We start from the raw sequence: 27,604 nt of genomic DNA on the forward strand, positions 1-27,604 counted from the left end.
ACCTGTGGGGGGCCCTCTGTGGCCACAGGGCATGCTGGCTGTGGGCTCCCCGTGGAAGGAGAGGCACCTGGACTCCTGAGAGCAGCCGCAGGGAGGGTCTCCCACCCCAGGGACGTCCTCACAAGGCCCTTGGGTAGCCACAGGGGGCAACAGGAGGCTGGGCTCAAGAAGCCTTGGGCCTGGCCCAGCAGAGCAGAGCCCCCTCTGGTGGGCCAGATCCAGCCGCTGCTGCCCGGGACTGTGGGAGAGGGAGAGGGAGAGGGGGCTTGCCACTGCTTCCCCAGGAGCCCTTGCCCTTGCCGAGGTCTCCGAGGCTCCTTCCTGCATGCTTATGCTCGGTCAGGGGGCAGGTGGGGCTGGGTGCCTGGGTGTCTCCTCCTTGTGGGGTGGGGCAGGGAGGTGTTCAGACGTGGCAGAGGGAGTGGTGAGAGGCAGGGGGAGAGGGCTTCCTTCTAGGCTGCATTCTCCTCCGTGGTGGCTGCTGTGTAGATGATGCTGGACTTGATGGGCTGAGAATCCTGTCTGCAGGGGGGGGGAGTGGGAGGCAAGTTGAGGCACATTTAGGACAGAGTTCTTCCCCCTCTCCCCAGCAGCCAGGTCTCCACTGGACCCCTTTGTGCCTCAGACTGTCCTTCCATTGGGGCAGGTCAGAGACAGAGGCAGGAAAGGGAGCAGCTCTTGGGACCCTCCCTGAGAAGCGGGAGGGGGAGAGAGGCTGAGAAAGAGCACCGGGGAGGCACGGGGGCTCCCCCCCCAGCCACGTGGGCTCTCGTGGCACCCCTCCCAGAAGGGGGTCCTAGGCAGAAGCCCAGATCCAGGAGCTGCCCTGAAGGAGCCTCTGCTGGGCTTTGTGCCTTCAGCTCCAGGGGCTTGCAATGCCCCTCCCCTCTTACCTGCGGTTCTGGGCCTGGTGCTTCCGGACATAGAGGAAGAAGGCCAGAGCAGTGATGCCAAAGAGAGCTGCAAATATGGCGGCCAACACGTCCCCTGTGGAAAGAGAGCAACCTGTTGGTTTGTCCTGGGGAAGGTAGCCAAGGGAGGGGAGGGAGGGAGGTCCTGCCCTGTCTGGCTGGAGAAACTGGGCTGGGGGGGAGCCCTTCTGAGGCACCTTCCAGGCTTGCATGAGGGAGCCGTGACCCGCACATAAAGGATGGCAGTGGGAACCACAAAGCCTGCAGGGAAACTAGTGGAGAAGAGCTCTTGCCCCAGACCCCCCAGCAAGAAGGCAGTGAGGTCACAAGCTATAGTGCCCAGGTGGAGCAAGGGATGGGGCACATACCTGTCTGAAGGGAGGAGCCCACCTGCTGGTCAGCACCTGGATGCAAAGCAGAAAAATGGGAGTCAGGCGCCAGGGAGGGGCAGCTGGGGGGCTCCTCTCCCGAGCTACTACCCAGCGATCAATGTCTCAGGTTGGGGTGTGGGGGTGTGAAGATGGAGGAGGGGAGACACCAGCCCTTAGTTCTGCTCTTACCTGAACTTGTGGCTGGACTCTGACCTAAAACACACAAGGCAGTGAATTGTAGGAGGAGCTGTGGTTATTTTCTTTTATATTTATGAGGCGCTTTGCTCACAAAAATGTCTCAAAGAAGCTTACAGCAGATTCTAGACACCAAACCCAACAAGAACAAGCCTGCAGAACAGTAAAAACCCCAAAAGCGCCAGTGAAAGGCGTCACCTGCCACACGAAATGGCGTAACAGCACTTAAAACCCTTAAGTTTCAGAACCAAATGCCCAGGTAAAAGGGGAGGGACGAGCCTGGTGCCAAAAAATAGGTAGAGCTTTGATTGATTGATTGATTGATTGATTGATGGGGGGAAGAGAGAAGGCGTGAATTCCTCCCCTCCCAATTTTCACATGTGCCCAGCATGGAAGATTTCCCAGCAGCAACCACACAAAAGCCACAGCAACTGTGTAGCCACAGAGGGAGTTTCACAAGGACCCCACAGCCCCCCAAAACTCTGGGTGGTGCTGAGGCAGTGGCAGAGCTTTTGAGAGGTTCATTCACATCTTCTTTGGCAGGAAGAGGAATGGTTTGACTGTTCCCCAAAGAATAGGAGCAAGAGAAAAAGGGAGGCAGCAGGTTTGGGAGCAGGGGAGGGGGTTAGGTAACACACCACCCAGCCCCACATCAGGCCCACAGCCGATAGGTTGCAGCTCAGCCCAGATTTTAGCTCCCTGGGCGCCACAGCCAAAGGAGAGCCCAGACAAGCATCAGGGAGGCGGCGGCAGTGGCCCACCCGGCATGAAGAGCAGGGATTTGGGGAGGGAGCAGAGAAGGAAAGGAGCCTGGTGAGAGAGGAAGCACAGCCACCAGCCAGAGAGCCATACCTTCTCCAGAGGCTGGTTCAGGGTCTCTCCCTGAGGCACCATCTGGGGTGTGGGGCTGCCCTCCACCTGCAAGGAGGCCAAGAGCGTCAGACCCGCCCCTCCAGGGGAAGCCCCCAGGGCTGCCCTTCCTCGCCCACAGCTGCTTCTGCCCTCAGAAGAGGCAGCCCAAGGGGAAACGCCTGCTGAGCCTGCCAACTGGAGTATCAAGGCGGGGGTATGTCTCCCCCTCTGGCCTCACCCCAGAGGAAGCCCAGAAGCAGAGCTGCCAGCCAGACCTCCCCACCAGGCCCCCCTCATTTTGGGGGCAGCCCAAGGCTTACCTGCTGCAGATCCTGCACTGTCGCCCCCGCCTTCCTCTGCAGGACCATAAGGATCGGGGGCCCTTGGAGATCCCCCCTCACCTGCAGGATCGAGCACAAGGAGCTGCTGGTCAGTGTTTGTTTTGCGCTTTTGGTCCTTGTGTTCACTCAAGGCATCAGGCAAAGAGGGAGCCCCATAGCGAGACCCCTTGGGCCAGGGGAGGGCCATGGCCCAGTGGTAGAGCTGCTGCCTTGCAGGCAGAAGCGCTCAGGTTCAATCTTGATTGGTGGCATTTACAGAAAGGGCTGGCAGAGTCATTCCTGAAATCTGGAGAGCCACTGCTGCTCTCGGAGCATGATGGTCCAGGGGTCTGAGCCTGTGACCCTCTGCTTCCTATGTCCCTGGGGCAACCACCTCATCCCAGGGAATCTGCAGCCCTGTGGCCCAACTTCACAGCCTCCAAGAGGAGTGCAAGGGAGTTGCCACAGCTGCCCCTCCAGGGAGCGTGGCTGGATTTGTCATTTGGTGGGAAAAGTAGGGGAGGGTACTGCTCTCCCTGAGCAGAACTTGCAACAGCAACGCACATCCCATGACAGACACTTTGGTTTCCCCATAACGGTCTGAATCATAGATGCATAGAATTGTAGCGTTGGACGGGACCACAAGGGTCATCTATCTAGTCTAACCCTCTGCAAGGCAGGACTCAAAGAACTTGCAACCTTGATTTTACTAGCACCAGGCTCTCACCAACTGAGCTAACCATCATCCAACCATTCAGGGTGCCTGAAACTGCCCCCATAGGTACAAAGTGCCATGCATATCAATGGTTGTCTTTGGGAGGGAGCCATTGTTCTGCACAGCTCTCCTGGGATTGGCGGCTCTGGGTGGGCAGGCAGGCAAAGAAATGGTCCTGGGCTTTGCTCAGCTCCATCAAAGGTTTCCTACCCAAGCTTGGTGCTGCTGTCTAATATTAAGAGCCCTTTCACCTGTTCAGTGGCAGTAAGGTCCTCCCTGGCACCGAAGATTCAGGCTCCGTCTGGTATCTCCCCAGCAAAGCCTCAGATGCCCTCAAGTGACGTCCATGCCAGGTGGAGATGGCGGAGCCCCAAACTCTCCTGTGGCTGCTGAGCAACTGCCTGGCAAACAATCCTATCTCTTCCTCCAAAGGACTCCACCTGCCCCCCCCCCGCCAGGCCCAGCCGCCAGGTGAGGCACACCTTGGCTTGGGAGGGGGAACCTTCCTGTGACGCAACAGCCCATTCAGGGAGACCAGGAAGGAGGGCAAGTGGGAGGGAGGCCAGATCAACAGCCTTGCCTGATAACAAGATTGTCCCACGGCCCGAGGAATCAGGGTCAGACTGTGTGTGTTTTTGTGGGTGGGACGGAGGAGGCTAGGAAGTAGCCAAGGGCCAAGGGAGGGAGAAGAGAGGAGAAGAAAGGGCTGTGTCTGTCCCAGAGTCATGGACCTCAGTCCACAAGAGACAAGGCTGTTCAAGATCACCTTGAATGGAGGGACTGATCCTTTGATCCAGAATGAGACCAAAACAGAAATCAGTGGGCGAGAGGAGCTGCTCAAAACTCTGGGAATCATAGAACGGTAGAGTTGGAAGGAACCCCAAGGGTCAACTAGTCCAACCCCCTGCAATACAGCTGCTCCCGGTACAGGGAAGACAAAGTAGCAGAACAAGGAGGAGAAGGAAAGAGGTCAGGGCAGGGAGCTACTAGAAACAAAGACTAAAGGAGAGATATAAATACTGGTGAGCATCAGGGGATGAAACATCCAAAGAGAGAAGTGGCCGGACTCTGCGGTGGCAGAGGTGTTTCTGGGGAGGCTCTCCACCTGCCCTGGTCCCTGGCCCTCCTTCAGAGGGGATGGAGAACCAGCGGCCATCCAGATGTTGCTGGACTCCAGCCCATAAATCATGAGAGTTGCGCCCCAAGACCCTCTAGGGAGCCACAGGCTGCCTTGTTGCTGTTCTGCAGGGTTGGAGGTGTGACTGTCCTGAGGCAGAACTCTCAGCTAAGCCAACAACAGGCTCCCTTACCAGGCGGTTGAGCCCCTTCTGGGCTGTGGAGCATCGGGAAGCTGGCCAGGACACTCCGGCCCTGCAGACTCTGAGGCAAGCGGAAGTTGTCCTGGATCAGCTCGTCCTCATCTCCATGAAGGGTGTCCTCCAGCACAGAGATCTGAAATGAGAAGGCACAGGTCATTGAGATGAAACATCCGACAGAAAACAACACTCCCAAGGATCCAAAGACAGACCTACTGTAGGGGGGAGTCCAGCAAAGCACAGAAACATAGAATTGTAGGGTTGGAAGCACTCCCCAGGAATGCAGGAATCATAGCTGGATCACCAGACCACACACTGTGATGGAGAAGCAAGGCAACATGCAGGGAACCGTCTTCCTCCAAGACAACCCCTCTGCATGTTCCTCCACCCAGACAGACCTGATCTGGGGACAGCTGAATTGTCTGGTTAAAGATCGTCCAGTTCACCGTCTGGTAACAAGGTGGAGTGGTCAGTGAGCCATTATAGCGGAAGTAGCGACTGAGGTCGTCAGGAAGGAGCTTGGCTACATCAAAGGCCGGAATCCAGGTTTCTTCTCCTGGGAAAGGAAAGGAGGGGAGGGTGGTCCATAGCGAAGGGACCCAGAACATCCGCTTCGTTAGACGGCCCCAGAGAGTTCCAGTAACAAGTGTGTGTGTGTGAGAAAACACAATGCACAATCTAACACACCTCATGGGCCTTTTTCCTAAATGGACAAACCCCAAACATTGTGGCCTCTCCTCCTAGGGGAGTTGCTCCAGCCCCAAAATATCTCAGGTCCCAAAACATCATGAGGTGCGCCCCCCAAAATAGTGCAAATGCAAAGCTGTGTTGCAGAACCCCTCCTCAAAGGGGCTGGAGCCGAGGGAGAGGCAGCCCTGACTCCCCATGGCCCAGCACCCACTCTGCACCCACAGAGTCTTGCAGGAATCTTGATTTCCCTAGAGGAGGCAAAGCAAAAGGAGCCCAGCAAGAGCTGACAGGCTGAATGAACATCTTCTGCCCATGGGCTCCTTGCAGCACCCCTTGCTCTTACCTTCCTCATGGACATCATTCAGATGTTCAAGGATGTGCTGATATGGCTCGTATTCCTCCGACCCAACCTGGAATGGCAGTGGAAAGGGCTCTTGAGAGCTCTGAGTGGGGGCGTTTGCACCTCTCATGAGCTGGTGCTGATGGATGTCTCCAACGCAGCCCCCTCCCACTGCCCCAGAGCGCAGGAGGGGCTGCTCAGACCCCTTGAACGGCTTCATTTGCCCCCTCTTCCTGCCACCGTCACCTGCAGAAATGCAGCCAGCACAGCCAAGCCTCCGGGCTCGACCAGCGCCTCCTGGATGGTGTCAAAGTGGGAGCTGTAATAAACCACATGAATCTGGAAGCAGAAAGAGAGAAGAGCCATGAGTCCCTCAAAAGTCCCATCTGTACCTTCTCCAGCAGCTCAAGAAGTCAGGCAGTGTACTCCAAGTGTTTCACTTCATACAGTATGTTTGTAGAATGACATTATGATATTGGTAGCTTTATTTTCCTATATTCCTCCAGGGATGGCCATCCTACTTTCAGGATTTCTTCCTGAGATGCAGAGGCATCTACCGTATTTTTCGTCCCATAGGACGCTCCGTCCCATAGGATGCACGTAGTTTTTAGGAATTTTCCCCCCTTTATTTCCCCCCCAAAACCAGGTCGGGGAAACCGAACCAGGTCGAGGAACAGCGGGATGATGGCGCTGCGCCTCCCTGCTGTCCCCCGAGCTTGTGGGGCTGGCCAATGTCTGCCCGGCGCGCAGGGCGCTCTGCTTCAGCATGCCCTGCCCGCCAGGCGGCAGGCGGCTATCCGCAGTGTGGGGAGCCCTGCGGGGAACTCCTGCAGGGTCTCCACGCTGCGGATGTCTGTCCGGTGCGCGGGGCACCCTGAAGCAGAGCAGCCCGCACGCCAGGCAGTAGGCGGCTATCCGCAGCGTGGGGAGCCCTGCGGGGAACTCCTGCAGGGCTCCCCATGCTGCGGATGTCTGCCCAGCGCGAGGGGTGCTCTGCTTCAGGGCGCCCTGCAGGGCTGAACTCCCACAGGCTGCGGATGTCTTCCTGAAGCCTGGAGTGTGAGAGGGGTCGGTGCGCACTGACCCCTCTTGCTCTCCAAGCTTCAGCAAAAGCCTGCATTCGCCCCATAGGACGCATCCAGATTTCCCCTTCATTTTTGGAGGGGGAAAAGTGTGTCCTATAGGGCAAAAAATACGGTAGCTGGCAGCTTTGGGTCAAAGAATGCCAGATTCAATGGACCATTAGCTGAATTCAGCAAGGTTTCAGCTGGAAAGTCTACACAAAATCATCTATGGCTCCGATCTGGTGGAATGCTCTGTCCCAGGAGACTAGGGCCCTGCAGGATTTAACCTTCTTCCGTCGGGCCTGCTAAGACAGAGCTATTCCACCTGGCCTTTAATTTGAATTCAGCCTGATCTTTTATTTCCCTTCTCTTCCCTCCTCCTCCCCTTTTATGAAGATTACCTGCTCTGAGACCCCACAGCTAATTCTCCCCTGGTCTCCTCGCTGGCCCAAGTAGGACTAATTCAGCCAGCTAGCCCTGGTGACTATCTAATGCTTATGGGATGGATTTCCCCCAAATTGATATTTGAACTTTGAATTTTATTGTTATTCATGTTTTTATACTGTTATTTTATGCTGCTTCTATGTTGTATTACAATTAAGTGTTTTAAATTTGTTGTTAGCTGCCCTGAGCCCAGTATAAATTAAAAAATTATTATTATTATTATTATTACCTATAAATTCAAAAGTGAAATTAATGGCTGCTATTTTTAAAAAATAAATACCTGTGCTTACCTGATATTATTATTTGTACTGTCATCATGGTCATTATTACATGACATCATACAATATTTTTATACTATTTGATTGCGATACTGCCCTCATTGTTATGGATTAGACTGGACTGGTGAGCTTCCCTCTGAGGTATTTTGGGGGGGGGGCTGGGCTGTAAATGTCATAAATCCAGCTGTGCTGCCCCCTCCACCGCCAAGCCCTTCCCTGACACTGATGATGCAACCTTTGGGCCCCCAGATCAGCCAAGGGCCGGGGGGTCACCAGCACCCCCTCCTGTCAGGTCTGTGGATCAGGAGGACTGGGGATTCTTTGGGGGGGCTGTCATAGTTTTTATTTATTCAAACTACTCATAAGCCACCTGTCTGCATGAGACTCTCTCAAGGCAGCCAAGCAAGAGGCCAGAAGCAGGTGGAGCCGCGCAAGGGGCAGTGGGACTTACCTCCCCAGCATAGCGGTGCCCATCCACTGTGTGCTCAGAGCCGGGCTTCAGGGCAGACCCCCAGTGCAAGTGCAGCTGGGCAGCCTGGTATGGCTGTGGGAATCCACCGCCAGTGAGGGTCAAATTCCTGGGCAGGTCGAGGACCACTGTGGGGGAGAGACAAGATGAGAAGCTGCTGCTTCCCTCTCCTTCTTTGCACGCTGGAGACAGAGCTTCCCTCCTTGGCATCCTTGGCACCAAGGGCACCTCTCAGGCAAAACTCACAAGGCGCCTGAGGGCAGAGGGCTCTGGTGCTCAGCTCCTGCTTCTGGCTGGTGAAGGGGAGAGCAGGGTGCTGGAATGGGTGGGTCCTATTGGGCCTGATCTAGCAGGGCTCTGATATCCCCTTGCCAGGAAAGGTCCGTATGGTAAAAGCTCTGGTTTTCCCAGGAGTGATGTATGGAAGTGAAAGCTGGACCATAAAGAAGGCCGATCGCCGAAGAATGGATGCTTTTGAATTCTGGTGCTGGAGGAGACTCTGGAGAGTCCCATGGACTGCAAGAAGATCAAACCTCTCCATTCTGAAGGAAATCAGCCCTGAGTGCTCACTGGAAGGACAGATCCTGAAGCTGAGGCTCCAAGACTTTGGCCACCTCATGAGAAGAGAAGACTCCCTGGAAAAGACCCTGATGTTGGGAAGGATGGAGGGCACAAGGAGAAGGGGACGATGGAGGACGAGATGGTGGGACAGTGTTCTCGAAGCGACCAGCATGAGGGAGGCAGTGGAAGACAGGAGCGTCTGGCGTGCTCTGGTCCAGGGGGTCACGAAGAGGCGGACACAACTAAACAACTAAACAACAACAAGCAGGGCTCTTCTTATGCTCTTAAGTGCCTGCTGGGCACCTCATCCACATTGTCTTCTCACCAAAGGGAAGCCTAGAAACAAGCAGGACCTGAGTGCAAGTTCAGCCACTCTCCCCCCCCCCCAGCCATTGGCATTCAGAGGCACTGACTCCTCTGGCAACGCAGGCAGAGCACAGTCCTCATGTCTAGTAGACATCAGTAGGTTTCTCTTCCATGAATCCCACCCCCCCCCCTTGGGTGGGCGGCCATTACTCTGGGCAAAAGTTGTAAGGAAAATGGGTGGGGGGCACACAGTGAGTTCCGTCAACTTTTCTGTCTTCTCTGCAGAGGAGGAGACCCCCTTCCGACAGCCGGCACTGTTTGGGCAGAAGTGCTGGCACTCGCACGCTGGAACAAATCTGAGGCATCCGGGGACAGGAGTCTGCAGGTGGCATTGCAATGGCAAATGTATTCCCAGGTGCCCCCCCCCGCCTGCCACTGGGTGAGGGTCTGCAGCCGGCCTAATTCCACACCCCTGACCCCACACAGACCTTTGCATCCAAGGGATGGGGTGAGATTAAAAATTCCCCATCTCATTTGGATACTTTGACTTCTTTGCCAAATTGATAGAAAGAGGCACCGGTTTCTGGGGTGGGAAACTTGGCAGGAGGCCCCTTCTCCTGCCTCTTCTTGAGATCTACAGCTGCTGCTTTTAAAAAAAATATTGTATTAAGGATTTTCCTGTTTTGCAGAAGTGTAATGCCTCGTATTTTTTCCCCCATGTAACATTTTTACAAATCTGTTTCATTTGTTGAGGCATTAGAGGGAGAAGAAAAAAAGAAAGAAAGAAAAAAGAAAGGGGGTGGAGAGAGGGAAGATGGATGGGGGTGGGGTCGGGTGGCGGTGTTTCTATTATGCTTAATGTATGTAGAGTTTGGTGTCAGCGTTGCTTGTGTTGTTCACTTGTGTTCCTTTGGTGGTGAGAGAGGTTGGGGTTGGCCTAGGGTGTGATTGTTTGTTTGTGATTGGCTGTGGTGATCTTTGTTTTCGTGTGTGAGTGAGGTGGGTGGGTGTTTTGGATCAGGTTAGCCATATTGATTTGTATGCTGTTGGTGGATTTTTGTCATTGTCCTGTTGGGCTGTGTATGTGATAAAGGGGAGCCATACCGGGGTGAAGGCGTCTTCTTCTGTTTGTCCCCGTGTCAGTTTCAGTTTATTAGTTAATTTTTCTAGTAGGGCTGTTTCCCATACTATTTGGTACCATTGGTCCATGCTTACTCCTGACAGGTCTCTCCAGTGTCTGGTTATGATGTTTCTGGCTGCTGAAAGTAGGTGGGTTATGAGTTCTTGGTGGTGTAAATGGGCATTGTTGTCTTGGAAGATGTTTAGTAGGGCCAATTCTGGGGTGAAGTCTAATACTTGCTTAGTTACTTTACATATTTCTTGTATGGCTGTTGTCCAGAATAGTTGGGTATTGGGACACTCCCACCACATGTGGAAGTATGTGCCTGTGGAGGTGCACCCTCTCCAGCATTTTGGTGAGGTTCCTGGGTGTATTAGCGCTAGTTTCCTTGGTGTTAGGTACCACCTGTAGGTGAGTTTCAGTGTGAGTTCTTTTCTTTTCGTTGATATGGATTTAAAGGGGGGTTTAGACCACATTCTGGTCCATTGAGTGGGGTTAATCTCATAGCCTATGTCATTCTCCCATTGTTTTTTGATTGCGTCTAGGGGGTTTGTGGGATTTTGGAGTAGTATTTTGTATATTGCGGATACCGTCCCTTTACTGTTTCCCTTTGTTGTTAGGAGGAGGTTTACGAAGGTTGTCAGGGGCCTAGTTGCTGCTGATTTTACTGTTGGGTTGTTTAAGAGGGCATGTAGTTGGTGTTGTGTTAACCAGGGCATTTGGGTGTCTTCTAGTTTGTCTTGTATTTCTTGTGTTGACAAGGGTTTGTTATTTTTATAAAAGTCTATTAGGCGGTATAACCTTTGGTTTGCCAGGTTTTTATCTGGAGGTTTTGTGCTGCATGGTGGAATAATGGGTGGTACGCCAGGGGGATTAGTGGGGATGGGCTTGGGGATAGTTTGCCTATTTGTGTTTTCCATGCTTTGAGCGTGGTCTGTGTCTACCTGTTAAGTGTTGTGGGAATTTTCTTTAGTTTGTTTGGGAGGAGTGGGTATGCTGTGGTGCAGGTATTTCCAATTGTGTCCCTCTCTAGGTGTACCCATTGTTTTGTCTCATCTTCGAGTATATATGGGATTATATGGCGTATTTGGTTGGCTGCTGCTTTTGTGGCAGAGGCAAGACCTTCCCGCAAAGACTCTCTGGGCTGCGTAGCCCAGCTCCTTGCACTGCCCCCTTCTCTCCAGTAAGAGGAGCTGGAGGCTGGTCTGTGGCAGCTGCCTCTGGGACTCAGAGGGGTCCTTGAGGACCTTAGCCTAAATGGCGGGTCTCTTTCTCTTAATTTTCAAATAAAAGCATACAAATACCAACTCACATGTCATGCAGATTTTTGTACAATGCAAGTTTATCCCACCTTAAACTGGGGGGAAAAGATAGCAGACATTCATATGTGTGATCAACCCCCCCCCCCAAAAAGTAATCATCCAATTCAGGCAATGTAAGAACCCTAAGTAAACAATAGAACTTATTTAAAATCACTGCATATACTAAAATATCCCTCCCCATAAAAAATAAAATAAAAATAAAATCCATGACACCTGGGGATGGAAAAAAACCCAGTTCTGTGATACATGTTTCTGGCCTATTGTGGTTAATTAAGATAAGGTAGAAAATAAAACAAAAAAGAAGAAGAAGAAGAAGAAGAAGAAGAAGAAGAAGAAGAAGAAGAGGAGGAGGAGGAGGAAGAGGAGGAGGAGGAGGAGGAGGAGGAGGAGGAGGAGGAGGAGGAGGAGGAGGAGGAGTAAGAAGAATCAGGCATTCCACACTCCAGCATAGTAAGAAGGGGGCTGTTGGTTCTGATTTTTTCATTGATGTGTGTAAATCTGTGGCAATTTAAACTTCCTTCTACAGTGGTACCTCGGGTTAAGAACTTAATTCGTTCTGGAGGTCCGTTCTTAACCTGAAACTGTTCTTAATCTGAGATACCACTTTAGCTAATGGGGCCTCCCACTGCCGCCACGCGATTTCTGTTCTCATCCTGAAGTAAAGTTCTTACCCCAAGGTACTATTTCTGGGTTAGCGGAGTCTGTAACCTGAAGTGTCTGTAACCCGAAGCGTCTGTAACCTGAGGTACCACTGTAGTGCTTTTTATCAGAATGAGGGCATGTACTTGCAAGTAGCAACTATTATTCAGAGAGTATGCAGTAATGGACTCTCCAGCTGTCTTCAAACTTAAGATATTTCTCTCACTCTGTGTCCCTCTGATTTTGGGGTTTTACATCTGCAGGAGAAAATTCTGTAGCCTCAAAGAGCTCCCATGGAATTGGGCAGCCACAAGGAGGAGGAACACACCCCCCACCCTCCTGGTCCCTAGGCATCCATCCCTGCCCCCCTCAGTCCATGGAAGCCCAACTGAAGGGAGGAGAAGGCCAAAGGCACAGCTTCAGCAATGAAGGAAGGAAACTCGACTACTGGCCAAGAGCAAGACGGAGCAAGATCTGTCCAGGCCAAGTGCAAGAAGATGTGTGCCCTTTTCACTTGCCTGAACAATCATGGTTGTTCCGTTCCTTTCCTTCCTTCCTTCCTTCCTTCCTTCCTTCCTTCCTTCCTTCCTTCCTTCCTTCCTTCCTTCCTTTTCCTTTCTTTTACAACAGGCTCTTGTCACTATGCAGCCCTGCTCAGTCTGCAGCCCACAGGAGTTTCCAGATTTGCCTCTACTCCCTGCCTATGCAATCGCTTTGCAAGGGCATCTGTGCATTTGCTCAGCTTTGCTCAACTTTGCAATCTGCCTCATATTTGCATCAGTCAAATGTGCTGAAGGCAAAAACTTTGCCTTCCTCCATCCAAACCAAACTGACCCAGAGTAGACTCTTTTCAGACTTTGCTGGGCTCTAATCCACTCAAAAAATAGGCAGAGAGGAAACCTGCTTTGCTGCACAGCACATTGTGAAAGGAGATCATGAGCAGAAAGATGGCATAACTCAGCAGTAGAGCCATCTACAGTACAGTACAGTACAGTGGTACCTCGAGTTACAAATGCTTCAGGTTACAAACTCCACTAACCTGGAAGAGTTACCTCGAGTTGAGAACTTTGCCCCAGGATGAGAACGGAAATCATGTGCCAGCTGCACAGCGTCAGCAAGAGGCCCCATTAGTGAAAGCACTCCTCTAGTTAAGAACAGTTTCGGGTTAAGAACAGACCTCCAGAACAAATTAATTTCATAACTAGAGGTACCACTGTACTATGGATCTGCCCTCCCCCCCCCCCCGTTATAATTCAGAGCGTTTCCCCTCCAGTGACTTCATGTGGCAGTGGCAGTGACCCTGGTCCCATCCCTAGAGATGGCCGAGAGCATATGCCAGGGAGAGTGGGCAGGGCTTTCTGAGCAAGACGGGCCAAGATCAGCAAGTGGTCTTTCTAAGGCCAGAGCAACCTGGCAATGGAAAACTTGCCCAATTTGTCCAGGGATCAAATTGCCTTGGCTGCCACATCTGCTGGAGAGAGTCCCAGCTCCTTATCAGTTTGTTCCCCCCACCCCACCCCCTGCCAAGAAAGGAGGTGCCCACATCTTCCCAAACGCAAGAGTAGCCAACAAGCAGGGAGCTCAGCTGGCAGCAGGTGCTTGTCCTTAGCAGATCACACCCAGAAGGGCAGGGATCCACTTCCCGCACCACCGCTGGCTTCAGTGAGCCAGAGTGAAAAGGTTTGGCAAAGAAAAGAGGCTGCTCTTACCCTGCCCCCACCCAACAACCAGCACAATAGGCTTGAAGGGACTTTGACTCTTGCCTAACCAGAACACAGCCTGGCTAGGGGAGCAGGCAGAGCCTGGCAGCCTCTATCCCCAGTAGGCACGCGAGAGGCATTTGCCCATTCACAGAGGAAGCACCTTGTTGCTAAGGGCTTGTCCACATTTGAGCATTACTGAGCTGCTCATCCGCTCTCTCTCTGGCCGCCCCCCCCCCCAGATTTGAATCTGCCTATGAGGAGCAACTTTGATCTTCTGCACCCAAGCCAGCAGACACTCGATACCATCTCATGGGTTGACTTCATTAAGTACCACAGGGCAGGGAGGTAGAGAGGAGTGCCTTATCTGGTGCATTCCTCCCCCCACCATTTAGACCCCTCAGATTTGCCCGTAGAATCACCAGGAAACTGCACAGGCAAATTGTGTGAATGTATTACTTGACACAGTAAACTCTGGTCTGAACAAGGCCTCTTTTTCTGAGCCAGGCTAAACAATCCTTCCAACACCCTCACTGGAAAAACTCCTGCTTTGAGAGAACAAACGGATCTAGGACAGGCACCCCCAACCTTCGGCCCTCCAGGTGTTTTGGACTACAATTCCCATCATCCCTGCCCACTGGTCCTGTTAGCTAGGGATCATGGGAGTTGTAGGCCAAAACATCTGGAGGGCCACAAGTTGGGGGTGCCTGATCTAGGACAAAAGCTTTGCTGAGGTTACAACACAGTGATGCTGTACATAATATCTCCAATATGCAGTATCTCCATATCTGGGAGAGTTGTGTACAGGTATTAACCAAATGAAAAACAGCAAAGACAGAAGATACCTGTCAAAGTCTTCAAATTATTGTGGCATCTCTCTATTAGCTGCGGTCGGCAAAATTCTTGCAAGGATCTTAGCAAACCGTCTCCTAACTATATCTGAGGCTACCCTTCCTGAATCCCAAAAAGGTTTTCAACCTTCTAGGGGGACAGTGGATATGATTTTCACTGCTCGACAGCTTCAAGAAAAATGCAGAGAGCAAAACCAACCCCTGTATATGGCGTTTATTAACCTGACTAAGGCCTTCGACATTGTAAATCATACTGCCCTGTGGACTTTCCTTCTGAAAATCAGCTAACCATATACCGGTAAATTGTGAACATCCTTTGGCTCCTCCAAGATAATATGATGGCAACAATCATGGATAACAATGCCTCTCAAAGTCAACCATTCACAGTGGGATCAGGCGTTAAACAAGGATGTGTTATCACCCCAACTCTATTATTCCCATTGCCATGATCCTACACATCGTTGAAGGGAAACTCCCCTCTGGTGTAGAAATCATATATCAAGCAGATGGAAAGCTCTTTAATCTGAGCAGGCTGAGTAAGGCTACTGTAAGGGTACTGTAACTTCCGCCATAGAGCTTCAGTGTGCTGAGGACAATGTAGTGCACACGCTCAGAGGATGACCTCCAAGCAATGCCAGATGATGTTTTTTGCTATGGGGAACTGGGGCACTGCCTCCCCCCAGCCCACACCTTGAGCCTAGTCTTCCTCACCAATCCCCGCCAACCATAACAACTGACTTTCTGCTCTCTCTCATGTCTTTCTTGGGGTCTGCACTGCCGTGCCCAGAGTCCAATCCAAGCATGTCTCTGTTGCAGGAAACCTCCCCGCCCAATCATTCAGTTTGTAGAAACCACACACACACACACACACACACACACACACACACACACACACACAAACAACGCTTCTGTTATAAATTCATAGAAAATGTTTTGTGTGGCCTTATTTAGTTGCTTTATTGTAAATGACACTGTGGTCTGTGCAAGGGGTCTAGAGGCTGCCTAAATACAGTGGTACTTTGGGTTTCAGATGCTTCAGGTTACAGACTCCGCTAACCCATAAATAGTACCTCGGGTTAAGAACTTTACTTCAGGATGAGAACAGAAATCGCGCGGCAGCAGCAGGAGGCCTCATTAGCTAAAGTGGTGCTTCAGGTTAAGAACAGTTTCAGGTTAAGAATGGACCTCCAGAACGAATTAAGTTCTTAACCCAAGGTACCACTGTACATGAATTAGACATCAATCCCATTGAGCTCAATGGCGCTTCCTCCTGCCACGTAAAGGATTGCAGCTCAGCGGTCTTCGCGATGGGGAGGATGAGGAGACCAGACTAGGAGTCAGCTTTGCCCACTGGGACCTTCAGCTCCACCCCCCCCCCACTGTCGCCCTTCCTTTTCACTCCACCAGGACCCACAGACAGGGTTTCTGCCTGGGTTCCAGCAGACGTTCCCTCGTGATCTGACAAAAGAGACTTACTCCAGGCTCCCTCCACCGACTTGCAAAAACACTTTTGCTCACTCTTCCTGAGGCATTTGTGCCTCCCCCCCTGCTTTCTGCACATGCTCAGTCCTGCTTTCTCCCACAATGCCCCTTGAGTTGTCAAAAGGCCCTTTGTGCGGTTGCTGCATCCACCGTAATCATTTCGCCTCTCTTTCTTTTCCGTGACCTTTTTGGGTGTGGAAAAGCGGCCACAGCCCCCTGACTGGCTTTACACCTGCAGCCGATTCCTCTCACTGAGCTTCCTTTACACTTTCATATTATAAAAGAAGAGAAATGATTCATGAGCTCAGGTATCCTGCCCTCTCCACTTCCTGGAGCAAGGGCTGTTTATGTTTCTCCTCAAATGGCAGCTATTCCAGCCCTAGTCATCCTACATCCGAGAAGCGCCTTGCAGAAAGTGCCCAGCCAGCCCTCTCTTCCTTGTCTTCACAACAGCCTGGTGAGGCAGGATAGGCTGTGTTCAGGGCGTGGCCAGGACGGCCAGAGTACTGGGGGGGGGGAGGCCTTCGGGGCAATTCAGCCCCAGTGAGACCTGCCTGCCCCCTCCTTGGGCTCACTTTCTCTATTGCCTACTGGACGAGCATTAAAGACGCTTTGCTGGCACTGAGTCTTTAGGCTCCTCAGGCAAACAGATACACAACAGAAGAAGCTTTTGAAGGTTGGAGTCTATCAGGTGCAGCTAGAGGCTTGATTCCACAAAAATGTATTTCTGCTTCTATGCATTCACTAGTTTCTAAGGAGCCTCAACCTCCCTCCCCCCACTGCTGCTTTTGCAAAAAGGTATTATCAGTCATCTGAGTATCTGCAGTAAAACATGAGAGCCCCATTCAAAGCTGGGTTTGCCCTTGAGATATTAATCATGCAGAGGAGGAAGGTGGGGATGAACCTGCTTGCCCAGCCCCCTCCCTCGCCTTCCTGGTTGTCCTCCAAGAGGCAGAGGGTCAAGCCACTTTGAGCAGAGAGACTCTGTGGATCCTGTTGGCTCTTCACGCATTTTAGAGCTCAGGGGGGGAATCCAGGACTCCAGAGTGCATAGGCAGCCCCCAGAGTTCAAGAGGTTCCCTGCTGCCTATGGGAGAGCAATGGGGGGGGGAGCCCTCATCCTCCCTCCCCCATATGACTCACTTTGAACAAAGGAAGACTTTGCAAATGGGGGGAGCTGATCCTTGGAGAGCTCCAAAAGTCCTTTCTTCTGTGCGGAGGTTACAAGAATAATTCTGCTTGGCCCAGCAAAAAAGAGGAGGAGGAGAAGAGGGCTGGAGGAAGGTGGGTAGAAGGGCAAAAGCACAAGACAGCCAGAGAGATTTCCCTACATTGGGAGCACCGTCCCGCTCACACCACCTGCTCCTCTTCTGCCTGCCGACCAGTCAGCCAGACACCCTTGATCTAGCAGCACAAGAAGGGGCAAGATGGCAGGAGACACCAAGGCCACTTAGCCTCTGGGATGTAGTGCCCCCCGCCCTGTGGAACGCCCTCCCACCAGATGTCAAAGAGAAAAATAACTACCAAACTTTTAGAAGACATCTGAAGGCAGCCCTGTTTAGGGAAACTTTTAATGTTTAATAGGTTATTGTATTTTAGTGTTTTTTTGGAAGCCACCCAGAGTGGCTGGGGAAACCCAGCCAGATGGGCGGGGTATAAATAAATTATTATTAATTTATTATTATTATTATTATTATTATTATTATTATTATTATTATTCCCTCAGGGCAGGAAACAGTGAACTCCTCTTTGTCCTCAGGAATGTAATCATGGGGAGGGGGAAAGGAGGAACTGGACAGGTGACAAGACACTCAGGTTACCACCACAACTCCTACCTCAACCCCTCCTCTTTGTGATGTGTCAATGATGTAGTCATGATGTAGTTATGATGTAGTCTTAGGGGTGTAGCATGGGGGATTAGTAGCTAATAAAAGTTGGGGTCTTCTTTCGTTCAGGGCTTCCATCTTGTTCCACCTGGTGGCAGGTGGGAGTCCTGTGGCGACAGTCTTCAATCAAGACCCAGCCGACTGGCTGCTGTTTTGCTCTGGGATTCCTGGCTGGTGTCCTTGGTTTTTTTTTTGTTTTTTTTTTTGCCCAAGGGAGTCCTCAGATTTCTCTGTTAACACACAGCTATGACATAGTGAAATAAGCAGAATGGCTGGTGAAAGATGGGGGCTCCCCAAATTTTGGCCTTGCTTTGGGGGCTGCTGAAAGACTAGATCTTTGACAAAACAAAACAAATTCCTTCCAGTAGCACCTTAAAGACCAACTAAGTTAGTTCTTGGTATGAGCTTTCGTGTGCATGCACACTTCTAAGTGTGCATGCACACGAAAGCTCATACCAAGAACTAACTTAGTTGGTCTTTAAGGTGCTACTGGAAGGAATTTTTTTTGTTTTGACTATGGCAGACCAACATGGCTACCTATCTGTAACTAGATCTTTGACAAGGAAGAGAAGTGGCCAGCTACTGTAACCCCTTCTGCTGTCCTGGCTCTGCCCTGCCTTCTGGTGCATTTCTGAGCCCAATTTAAAGTGATGGCTTTAGCCTTTAAAGCCGTAAACCGTTTGGGCCCAAGTTATCTAATGGACTGCCTGCAGCACACACTATCAGCCTGCCCATGGGCTGAAGCCCTCTGCATGCACACAACTCCTAGCTCAGTGCTGTTGGTGTCCATGAGAGAGAGGACCTTCCCTGTGGTGGCTCCCATGCCTTTGGAACTCCCTGCTGGTGGATCTGAAGCAGATTCAGCCGCCTGTTCACCTTTGGGGAGGCGTTGAAGTTTCTCTTATGACCAGCCTGTCCTTGAGAAATGCCCTCTGGCTCAGACTGTGGGTTGCTGAGCTGTGGAAAATGTTTTAATTGCTTGGCTGAATATCTTTATTGGGTTTTTTTATCTTGGGAAAGTGTGGGATGGGGAGGAAATGGAAGTTTTTTCTTTTTTGTGTGTTGTTGATCCTTTTGTAAATGTTGAGAAACATTTTAAGTGAATAAACCATTGAAGAATAAGGAGGGTTGGAGTGCAGCATGACAGCCACAGGTCTGAATCTAGGTCCAGGTATGAAGTCCCCTGGGGGGCTTCCCCCTGGCCGGGGGGAGGGGAACCATAACAATGCAGAACTGGAACATCAACAGAGAAGCAGCTCCACCTGCCAAAGGCTGCCTGGACTTCGCCATAATTGGAAGCGGTGCCAACCTGTGGGGGTCCCTTTGCCAGCCTCATGAAAATCCCAAACGGTTGATGTGCCAACGCCTCCCTGCGCACTGGTGCTTCCTGGGTGTGGCTGGGCATGGGCAGGTAGGGGTCTCACCTGTGTGTCCATTGTTCTGGAGGCGGAGCATCTTCCTGGGAGGCAGGCTGTAGTCAGGCAGCAGGATGGGCTCCAGCTGGGGACTGAAGAGGGTGGCCCCCGTCTCAATGTTGATGGGGGACTGCATGTGGCCCCCGCAGTGGGGGAAATCAGAGGCCCACTCTGCCTTGTCTGAAAGAGGAGGGCAGGCATCAGGGGAGGGGTTTTTCCTTCTAGCTGCTTGTGGCCCATCTTGGGGGTTGATGAGGTCAACCTTGAACAAGCCCTTCACTCTCATCCTGATGTTCTTGGGGGATAAACTAAGAGGCCATCAAGGACCCCAGAGATGAGATGCAAGTGGCTCAACTTCTCCTGTCTTGCCCTTGTTACAAAGTGCCCTCCTGGCGCCTGCTTCCCTGCTATCAGCCCCCCCCCAGCTGGGCCCCACACACCTCCGCACTGAGCCAGGCCTTCAAGGGCACGTGCCAAGGTTGCTCTCCTCCCCAAGGCAAACCAGCTGAATCTCAGAAGCAGCCGGTTCCCACAGGGCCAAGTGCCAGCAGAGGCACCTGAGCTTCCTGCTGGGGGAGGAGGGGGCCAAGGAGCGCCAGAGCCACGGAAGGAGGCCCTGGGGGCCCAGCCTCACGGGAGATGGTGGCACCTGTTCTGCGGCTGCAGAGGACTCCAGGTCCACCGCTGTGCCCGACTGAGCTGGGGGACCAACAGGACTGACTGGCAAGAGGTCTTTGCCCCCACTCTCATTTAGCCAGACCCAGACCCACCCATGCAGGCCTTGGGGTGGTGCTGATCAGGCCCAGGGAGAGCAGGGCAGCTGGCTCTGCATGAGAGGGAGGGAGCAGGGAGCTGGCTAATCATTAAGCCCCACAGCGTCTGTTTTCTGGCCAGAAGCCTAGAGGAGAGAGGGAGGGGGCAGCCTTCACCGCCAGCCTTTACCTGCATAGCTCCAGTGACGGTTTCCATGGCCAGGAGGAAGACCTGGAAAGAGAAAGGAAAGCCAGGGATCAGGAAGTCTGAAGGTTCTCCAGCAAGGCTCAACAGCTGCTTTACCGGCTCCCATCCTCCTGGTGAGCCTCTGGTGGAGGAAGGGGATATTACCGGCTCAGGCATTATCCTGGGAAAGGGTCCTCTACTCCCATCCCATGCAACCCCACTGCATGGCAGAGGTGGGAGAGTGCCAGGAGCCTACCAGTCCCTACCTGGTAAGGCAGCTTGGCTATCAACCAATCTACCTACCTACCTACCTACCTACCTAGGCCAGGTATAATCCTGCTTGCCTCCAAAGGGAGGCCAGGTGGTCTAGAGAAGAGAGGTGAGTGGCTGCTCCTCCCTCCCTCCCTGCCTGCCTGCCCTTCCCCCTCCCCTGCTCAGGTGCACTCCACACCTGGCCTGGCTTGGTTTCTATGGTGATGGGGAGGCCAAGTCCCCATAGCCAGCCAGGCAGCCTCATGAGGATGGCAGAACTTGGTGTCAATGTATGGCAGGAGAGGCAAGTGGAAGAATATATGGGAGCCTTTTATGGCTCTTTTCTCATGCTGAAAGTTTTTCACACACATCCTCTCAGTAACTCATACAACCCTGTAAAGTAGTCCAACAGGATTATTCTTGTCCTGCTGAAGGAACAATGGGAGGGAGAGATTCTTGCGAAAATTCCCCTCTTGGGTCCATGACTGAGCTGAGATTTCCCCTGGAGGGCTTCTGGGCAAGCACTCAGGCACTGGGGCCCCCTCCCATGAGGCTGTTTGGGGCACTTGTCCCAATAAGCACTTTCAGTTCTTAGCTCAGGGCCCTCTGTTTAGATGGCGGTTCCTTCCTAATCTCCTGCATGACTGCAAAGAAAACTCTGGGCTGTGCCCACTCCCAGATCAAGCAGGGAAGACCCCACTCTTAGCTCTGCACTATCTGCAACCCCACCTTTTGCCCTTTGGAAACCTGCTGCTCCTGGAGCTCCACATACACCCTACTCGCCCTTGACCCACATGTTCCCCACATATCAAACCCTTAGAAACCAAGAGGAAGGCCAGGTACAAGACTTGAACACAGTTGCCCAGTTTTGAGAGTCTGTTCTGATCAACAGGTGTGCCCTCTGTTGCAGAGAAAACTGCCTTCTATTCCCTGCACCCCCCAGCTCAGCATTGCCTCCACTGACTAGCAGGTGGCTCTTTCCCATTCCTACCTGGAGATGAGACGGGGCACTGGACCTGGGACAGAGGGTAGCCCTAACCTTAGGCAGATGGAAGCAGCTGCCCCTGGAAGCAAAACACCCTGGACTGTCCCCACTGAAGCCTCCTGCACACAGCACAGGAGGCTGCCTTATACTGCGTCACATCCTTGGGTCCATCTAGGCCAGTGTTGCCCACACTGACTGGCAGCACTGGGTCTCTGGGGTCTCAAGTCCCTCCAAGCCCTATTCATTGGACTCCTAACCACCCTACTCTGACCTTTCCCCCACCTGCATTCAGACTTGGGGATGTAAGAAGGAACAATAACATCATCTGGGAGGTGGCACTGAAACCACCTGAGGCATTTCCTCTAGAAGGAGGGAGGATTAAGCAAAGCTGAGCACTAGAATGTGCCAAGGACTCCAAAGCAGAAATGAAAATATTATTGCAAAAAGATGACGGGGTTGGGGGATGAGTGGAGGCTCCAGTGGCAGAAGGGACTGAACCATTTTACTGTGAAAAGATGAAAGCTCTAATAAAATCGACACCTAAAAAGGACGGGTGGGCCAGGTGGGACTTCAGCCCCCCTCCTTGGCAGCGACTTTGCTGGAGTGCTTCCTCTGCAACCTCCTGCTCAGAACAACTTACCCCACCAAATCGTTTTTAATGAATTTCAAAACAGTAACCAATACAAAAAGAGAAAAAGCAAGTTTCTCAGGCATACAAAAGCTAAATAAATAAAAGTCATTAGGATCTAAGAGCTCGTCCTCTCTCTTCCTCTCTCTCTCTCTCTCATGGTGTAGCAGTAGTAGTAATAATTTCCCCAGCCACTCTGGGCAGCTTCCAACACATATAAAAATATAATAAACATCAAACATTAAAGACATCCAGATACAGGGCTGCCATAATACCAAACAAATTATAATACACTATATCATTAACTTCTTTACTTCCTTTGTTACAGGATATGGCTGGTGGGCAACAAACAAACACCTCTGGTCTATAGAAGCCAACTGCACCCTGAACTGGAGGTTCTTCCCAGACCCTTGCTTCATTATTTGTATATACAATAAAATAATGCCAGATTTCATGGAAATTGTCAGGTGCTTTTTGTTTTGTCCACATGACACTTAATTTGTGTGATAGTGATTCCCCAGTAAGGCTGTTTGCCAAACTATGTTATCTCACTGGTTCATATCTGGAGAATTTAAGTTTTCCAGTTTCTGGCTATGGCTGTATGTGCTGCTGGTAAAAGACATGTTACAAGCTCTTTGCTTTTTAACTGTTCAGTTTCTTCCATATATAAATTAAGCACAGCTAATGCGGAAGAAAATGGAACACCCTGAGATGTAATTAATGAAATTTCCTGAAAAACATTTTTCCGCTCAGAACAACTTATGCCACACATAATAATCCCCTCCTGGCAACCTGGGCCAGGAATTCATGTGCCTGAGGGCTGGGAGTGGGCCAGATTCCTGCAAGTTCTCCCCTCTCCCCCGCCCCCGTGCTGGTGGCACAGACTGTAATGTGCTTCCTCCCTGCCCGCCCACCCACCCACCCACCCCAAGGGTGTACACACATGCCCGGCCTCTCAGGTGGCCAGTGTCTCTCTTCCCACAAGCCCCACATGGATGTGGCTGAGCCTGCTCAGGAGACGGGTGCTGGTGTCTTTCAGTGGTTCCAAGAGTGGACTGCAGGTGCCTCTTGAAGCCTTGCTCAGCAGGCCTTAAGCCACCACGAGGCCCACCGCAGGTTCTAGGGTGAAGCTGCCAGTGCACCCCAAGGCCTCCTGGAACTGCCCCAAGTAATGCGAAAGACGCAGTCTGCTTCCTCTCATACCAACCAGAGAGGCCATTTACTGCTAACATGAGTAAGTTAGGTACAAAGTGGATTGTGGGAGGTCTGGGATATCTTGGGCTAAATGCAGGAAACAAAAGCAAAAAGTTTGTGCAGAAACGGTAGCATAATGTCGTTTAGTTCAGTTTCACTTTCTGGGGAGACTTTGCTGTTTTGGGCACTTCCCAAAAGCTCAGAGCAAGAGAGGCACTAAATCCCCTTCCTTATGCTCTGCCCAGAACATGGGCTCAGCCTTTCCCACCAGGTGACCAAGGAGAGGTGGAAGAGATAGAGGTGGCTTGCCCAGTAGGGGGCAGAGACCATTTGCAAGAGCCAGAGTGGTCTCTGGCGATTCTACCCCAAAGACTCCCACCTCCCATTTCTCGTCCTTCCTCAGCCCCCATTTCCTCTGCCTGGACTCCATCATTCCACCTCCTCCTTCTGCACTGATTAAGGCAATTCTCCCAACGCTTTGCTGCTTCGTTTAAAAAGATGATTCAGTGGGGAAAGCAGTGGCCTCACCTGAAATGGAATGGCCTTTGAGCTAGGCAAGGGCAACAGCGTCAAGGATGCTGCTCAGCTCCTCACAAGACAAGCAGCTGCGGTCCGCCCCCTTAGCACCAGGGTCCCCCCATAAGGAGCAGGCTGGAGGGGAGGGCAGAGAACTCCCAGTGTTGAGGCTTAGAAAAGGGGGCTGGGAGTATCATAATCAGACCAAGTGACTGAAGCAGCAGGAGCTGGGGAGGGGCAGCAGCAGCACCCCCAGGAGCTCCAGTGTTTCACCTCCCAGAGCTCTGCCTGAGAGGAAGCCTATGGATTTAGTCCCATTTGTGGACCTCGGGTAGGAGCCCATCCAGCCTTCTTGAGAGCTTTCTCCTGAACACTTACTGTAGCAACACTTACTTAACCAAGCCCCACCAGCTCCAGTTGCTGGAAGAAAATGCCACTGCGGTTTTCCCCTGAAACCCACAGGATCAGGCTTCCTGATCCCTGGGGTGGAGATGGGAAAGAAAAGCCGGCTTTAAGCCTCCGCCTCCCCTCGAGGTTGACTCAGTCGCTGCCGCGCCAATGAAGTGGGATGGGGAGAACATTTCAGTCGGCAATTAAACCTTTAGTTGATTAACCAACTTAATAAATTGACTGAACCTGAAGCTCTCTTGTATTTTGCATTACCTGAAGGCTCTGCATGCCCCCCCCCCTTCCAGGGAGCTCACATCGACCCAATTTTTATTTAAAAGCAGCGGGAGGAGAGTACTGCAAGCGCATGCCTGCCATAAGCTGCGCCCCCCTCGCCCCAGCCCCCAGGACATTAAGGCCAGGAGGATCTTGGGCACAAACTGCTGCGGGAAGGCTGGGAAATGGCTGTGGGATCGGGCCCCTCCCCGGCTCCCTGTACGCGGCTGGAGGTGGAACAACCAGACCTGGGCAGAGTACTCAGGTTCTGCGTTCAGATCTTCCTTCAAGGTCAATTTCCTCATACAGGATTGCGCCCAAACGACCATCAAAATGTAGCAGCTAATCCATACATAAAACAGCTCTAGCCTCCAAGGAAAAAGAAGTCGAGAGCTTTTCAGTCGACCTCCTCGGGAGCCTCGGCGCAGCCCGGCTGCCTCTTGTCCGGGCTCGAGAGAAAGAAGCCTCGGGGGCAGCAGCGCCGGGCGGGGAGGGGGCGCCGCGCCGCCAAAGGGTCCGACTAACTTGGTTCCTTGACTTGAGGATGGAACAAGCAGAAAGCCCAGAAAGCCCCGCGGGAAAGGGGGGCTGCCGGGGGGACGTGGGCCACTCTTTGCCTCTCCGGCTCCCCAAACTAGACCACCTCCCCCCTCTCTCCCCCAGCCATTGTTCACAGAGGCCTCAGGCCGGGGGCCCGTCGGAGAAGGCGGGAATGGGGGGAGGGAGATGCCTCTGGAGGCAGGGAGGCGAGGTGGCTTCCCGGCGGAGAGGCTCGTCGGGGCGCCTCCACAGCTGGAGCGGGACTACCAGGACCCGGGGGGGGGGACACTCCCACCGAGATTCTCTCCCGATCAGGATCCTCCGGACCCCCAAGCCAAGCCAGCTAAACAGACCAGCATCCGCGCCTTCCCTCGCCCCCTTTTGTTCACCCCTGGCTGGCCGCGTTGCTGTGCTGCTCTGGGCGCGGCGTGGGGGCCGCTGGCTCCCAGGTGATAAAGCGAGAGCAGGATGGAGTCCCGGGAGGCACTTTCCTTTCCCGCTGGGAGGGAGCAGAGAGCGAAGGGCACTCTGAGCATGTTCAGAGGCATCCTCTTCCGCCGGCGCCTGCAGGTCGCGTCGGCATTCTCGGCCCCTCCAGGGGCGACCTCCGGCTCCGGCCCCGGGAGTAAAGGCGAGCTTGGAGCCGGAGGACGGCACCAGAGCAGCAGCGGCACGCGTGGCGGTCCCTGGCGGAGCGGCTCTCCCTTCTCCACGCGCCCTCCATCCCGGGGGGAGATGCACTTGCCCCCGGGGCGGGGCCTCCCTTGGAAGATCGGCGGCTCTACCAGGTCTACACGGGGGCGGACCTGGGGGCTTCAGCCGCACTGTTGACCCACCTGCCTCCGAGTGGGGCCCCTCCGCGTCCTCTTCGTGGGCATCGGCGGCGGCCCAGGCGAGCAGGGCGGCCAGCAGGAGGAGGCGGCTGCGGGGCAGCCCTCGCCAGTCCCGGGCGCGCATGGTCCTCGCTGCACGCGGCTCCCTCCACGCCTGGCCGAGTGGGACCGGCAGGCGCTCAGGACGGCCGACGGGGCGGGCGCGCCCTTTTATAGCCAGGATCTGTCGCTGCTACCGCCGCCTCCTCCGGGGAGCCCCGCGGGCTGAAAGCGCCCCCTCCTGGCTCCTGGCTCTGGGGGACTATCTCCCGGCTGAGCCTGGGAGCTCTGCCCTGCCCTGCTGCCGTTCTTCCCAGCGCTCGCCATGGTCGCCCCTGAGACGCACCAGCCGGCTTACTCCTCTCAGCTGCTCCTACAGAGCCTCTCTTTGTCTTAAAGGCCCCTTCGGAGCTTGGTAGCCACCAGTCTAAATTACCCACAAGGACCCAGAGTCTCCAATAGAGCATTGCTCTGCTGCATTGTGGGGCACCAAAGAACCTCAGCTCAGTTGCAGAGCATTTGCCTGCTTTGCATGCAGAAGGTTGCAGGTTCAATCCCTGGCTGGCACTATCTCCAGGTAGGGCAAAGGAAAGGGTTCCTACCTGAAACTCTGGGGAACTGCAGCTGCCGTCAGAGTAGACAGTAGGGAGCTAGGCAGCAGCCTCCAATGCTCCTACTTTAATGGGTGGTTTGGAGCTGCCTGCCTGCCAGAACCAGTGGGGTCATTCAGTGGTGAGACCCCAGCAGCTGCTGAGGATGCTCAGGTGCCCTGATCCTGTGGGGTAGAGACTCAGCTCCCAGACTGATCTCAGGAGGAGCTGCAACAGCAGGTCTCCTTTCAAGCCTTGGAAATGGTGTAAGAGGGAAGGTGGCCACATCCCAATGCAAGAGGGCAGGTGAGAATGTTCACCTGTGAATGCTGCCACACCTCCATATTTTGGAGTGCAAATCATGCAGAATCTCTACCTCTCACTAACTAGAGTCTTGTTGGAGCTTGAAGACTAAGGTTTGTTGTGGCATAAGACCCTTTGTTGTCTTCTCTTGCATAGATAAATACTGCCCACCCCACTCCCTGGAATTTGTCGTCATATCAATCCTAAGATAAACTTTTGGTTTTCACATACTACACATTATTATTATTATTATTATTATTATTATTATTATTATTATTATTTATTAAACTTGTTAGTAACTTTATCTTGTTCAAAGCAACTTACCAACGAACCAACCAAAAAAAAACAAAACACCAAACCCTTAGAAACCAAGAGGAAAGAGAAAACCATTAAAAATGTCCCACCCAGTTCTAAAAGACCACAGATACTTAAAAGCTAAAGGCCTGATCATAGAGGAAAGTTTTCACCTGGTATCTAACAACATGTAACGAAGGTGCCAGGCAAACCTCCCTAGGAGGAGTATTCCACAAATGGGAGCCACTGCAAAAGGTTCATTCATGTGTTGCCACCCTCCAGACTTTGCATAGAGGAGGCACACAAAGAAGGGCTCTGATGATGATTGCAGGGTCTGGGTGGGTACACATGGGGGAAGGGCCGTCCTTGATGTATTGTGCTCCTGAGCTGCTTACGGCTTTACAGGTCAAAACCAGCACTTTGCATTGGTCCCAGAAACTACGGTAATTGGCAACCAGTGCAGTCAGGCCACGATTTGTCGTCTTCTTCTTCTTCTTCTTCGAATCATAGAGTTGGAAGAGACCACAAGGGCCATTGAGTCCAACCCCTGCCAAGCAGGAAACACCATCAGAGCACTCCTG

The 27,604-nt window shown here is 52.6% G+C and overlaps 2 protein-coding genes and 1 long non-coding RNA gene across 6 annotated transcripts in view; 1 reads left to right on the forward strand and 2 right to left on the reverse strand.

The window, feature by feature from the left end:
- LOC309380190 (lysozyme C-3-like) overlaps positions 1 to 27,604 on the reverse strand; it is a 138,520-nt gene that overhangs the window by 58,848 nt on the left and 52,068 nt on the right. The gene's annotated exons all lie outside the window — the stretch shown is intronic.
- Positions 357 to 25,960, reverse strand: CA9 (carbonic anhydrase 9). 2 transcript variants are annotated; one of them, XM_081929848.1, is made up of 14 exons: positions 25,801 to 25,960; positions 20,190 to 20,231; positions 19,257 to 19,427; positions 7,948 to 8,093; positions 5,957 to 6,049; positions 5,714 to 5,780; positions 5,079 to 5,236; positions 4,675 to 4,816; positions 2,650 to 2,730; positions 2,330 to 2,395; positions 1,472 to 1,495; positions 1,280 to 1,315; positions 894 to 987; positions 357 to 522 (listed from the first exon to the last, which is right to left on the reverse strand). In XM_081929848.1, exons 1-14 carry the CDS (start codon positions 25,919 to 25,921, stop codon positions 453 to 455), a joined length of 1,311 nt encoding a protein of 436 aa, XP_081785974.1. In that variant the 5' UTR covers positions 25,922 to 25,960; the 3' UTR covers positions 357 to 452. The 2 variants fall into 2 exon arrangements, with proteins under 2 accessions (XP_081785974.1, XP_081785975.1); XM_081929849.1 differs by lacking the exon at positions 1,472 to 1,495.
- LOC309380246 lies at positions 18,380 to 22,505 on the forward strand. 3 transcript variants are annotated; one of them, XR_014172763.1, is made up of 3 exons: positions 18,380 to 19,243; positions 20,223 to 20,320; positions 22,380 to 22,505. It is a non-coding gene; the product is annotated as an uncharacterized lncRNA (long non-coding RNA). The 3 variants fall into 3 exon arrangements; XR_014172764.1 differs by lacking the exon at positions 18,380 to 19,243 and adding an exon at positions 19,529 to 19,977; XR_014172765.1 differs by lacking the exon at positions 18,380 to 19,243 and having other exon boundaries at positions 20,204 to 20,320.

This window comes from Podarcis melisellensis, assembly GCF_964234715.1.
Source record: "Podarcis melisellensis genome assembly, chromosome: 11".
NCBI classification, from domain to species: Eukaryota; Metazoa; Chordata; class Lepidosauria; order Squamata; family Lacertidae; genus Podarcis; species Podarcis melisellensis.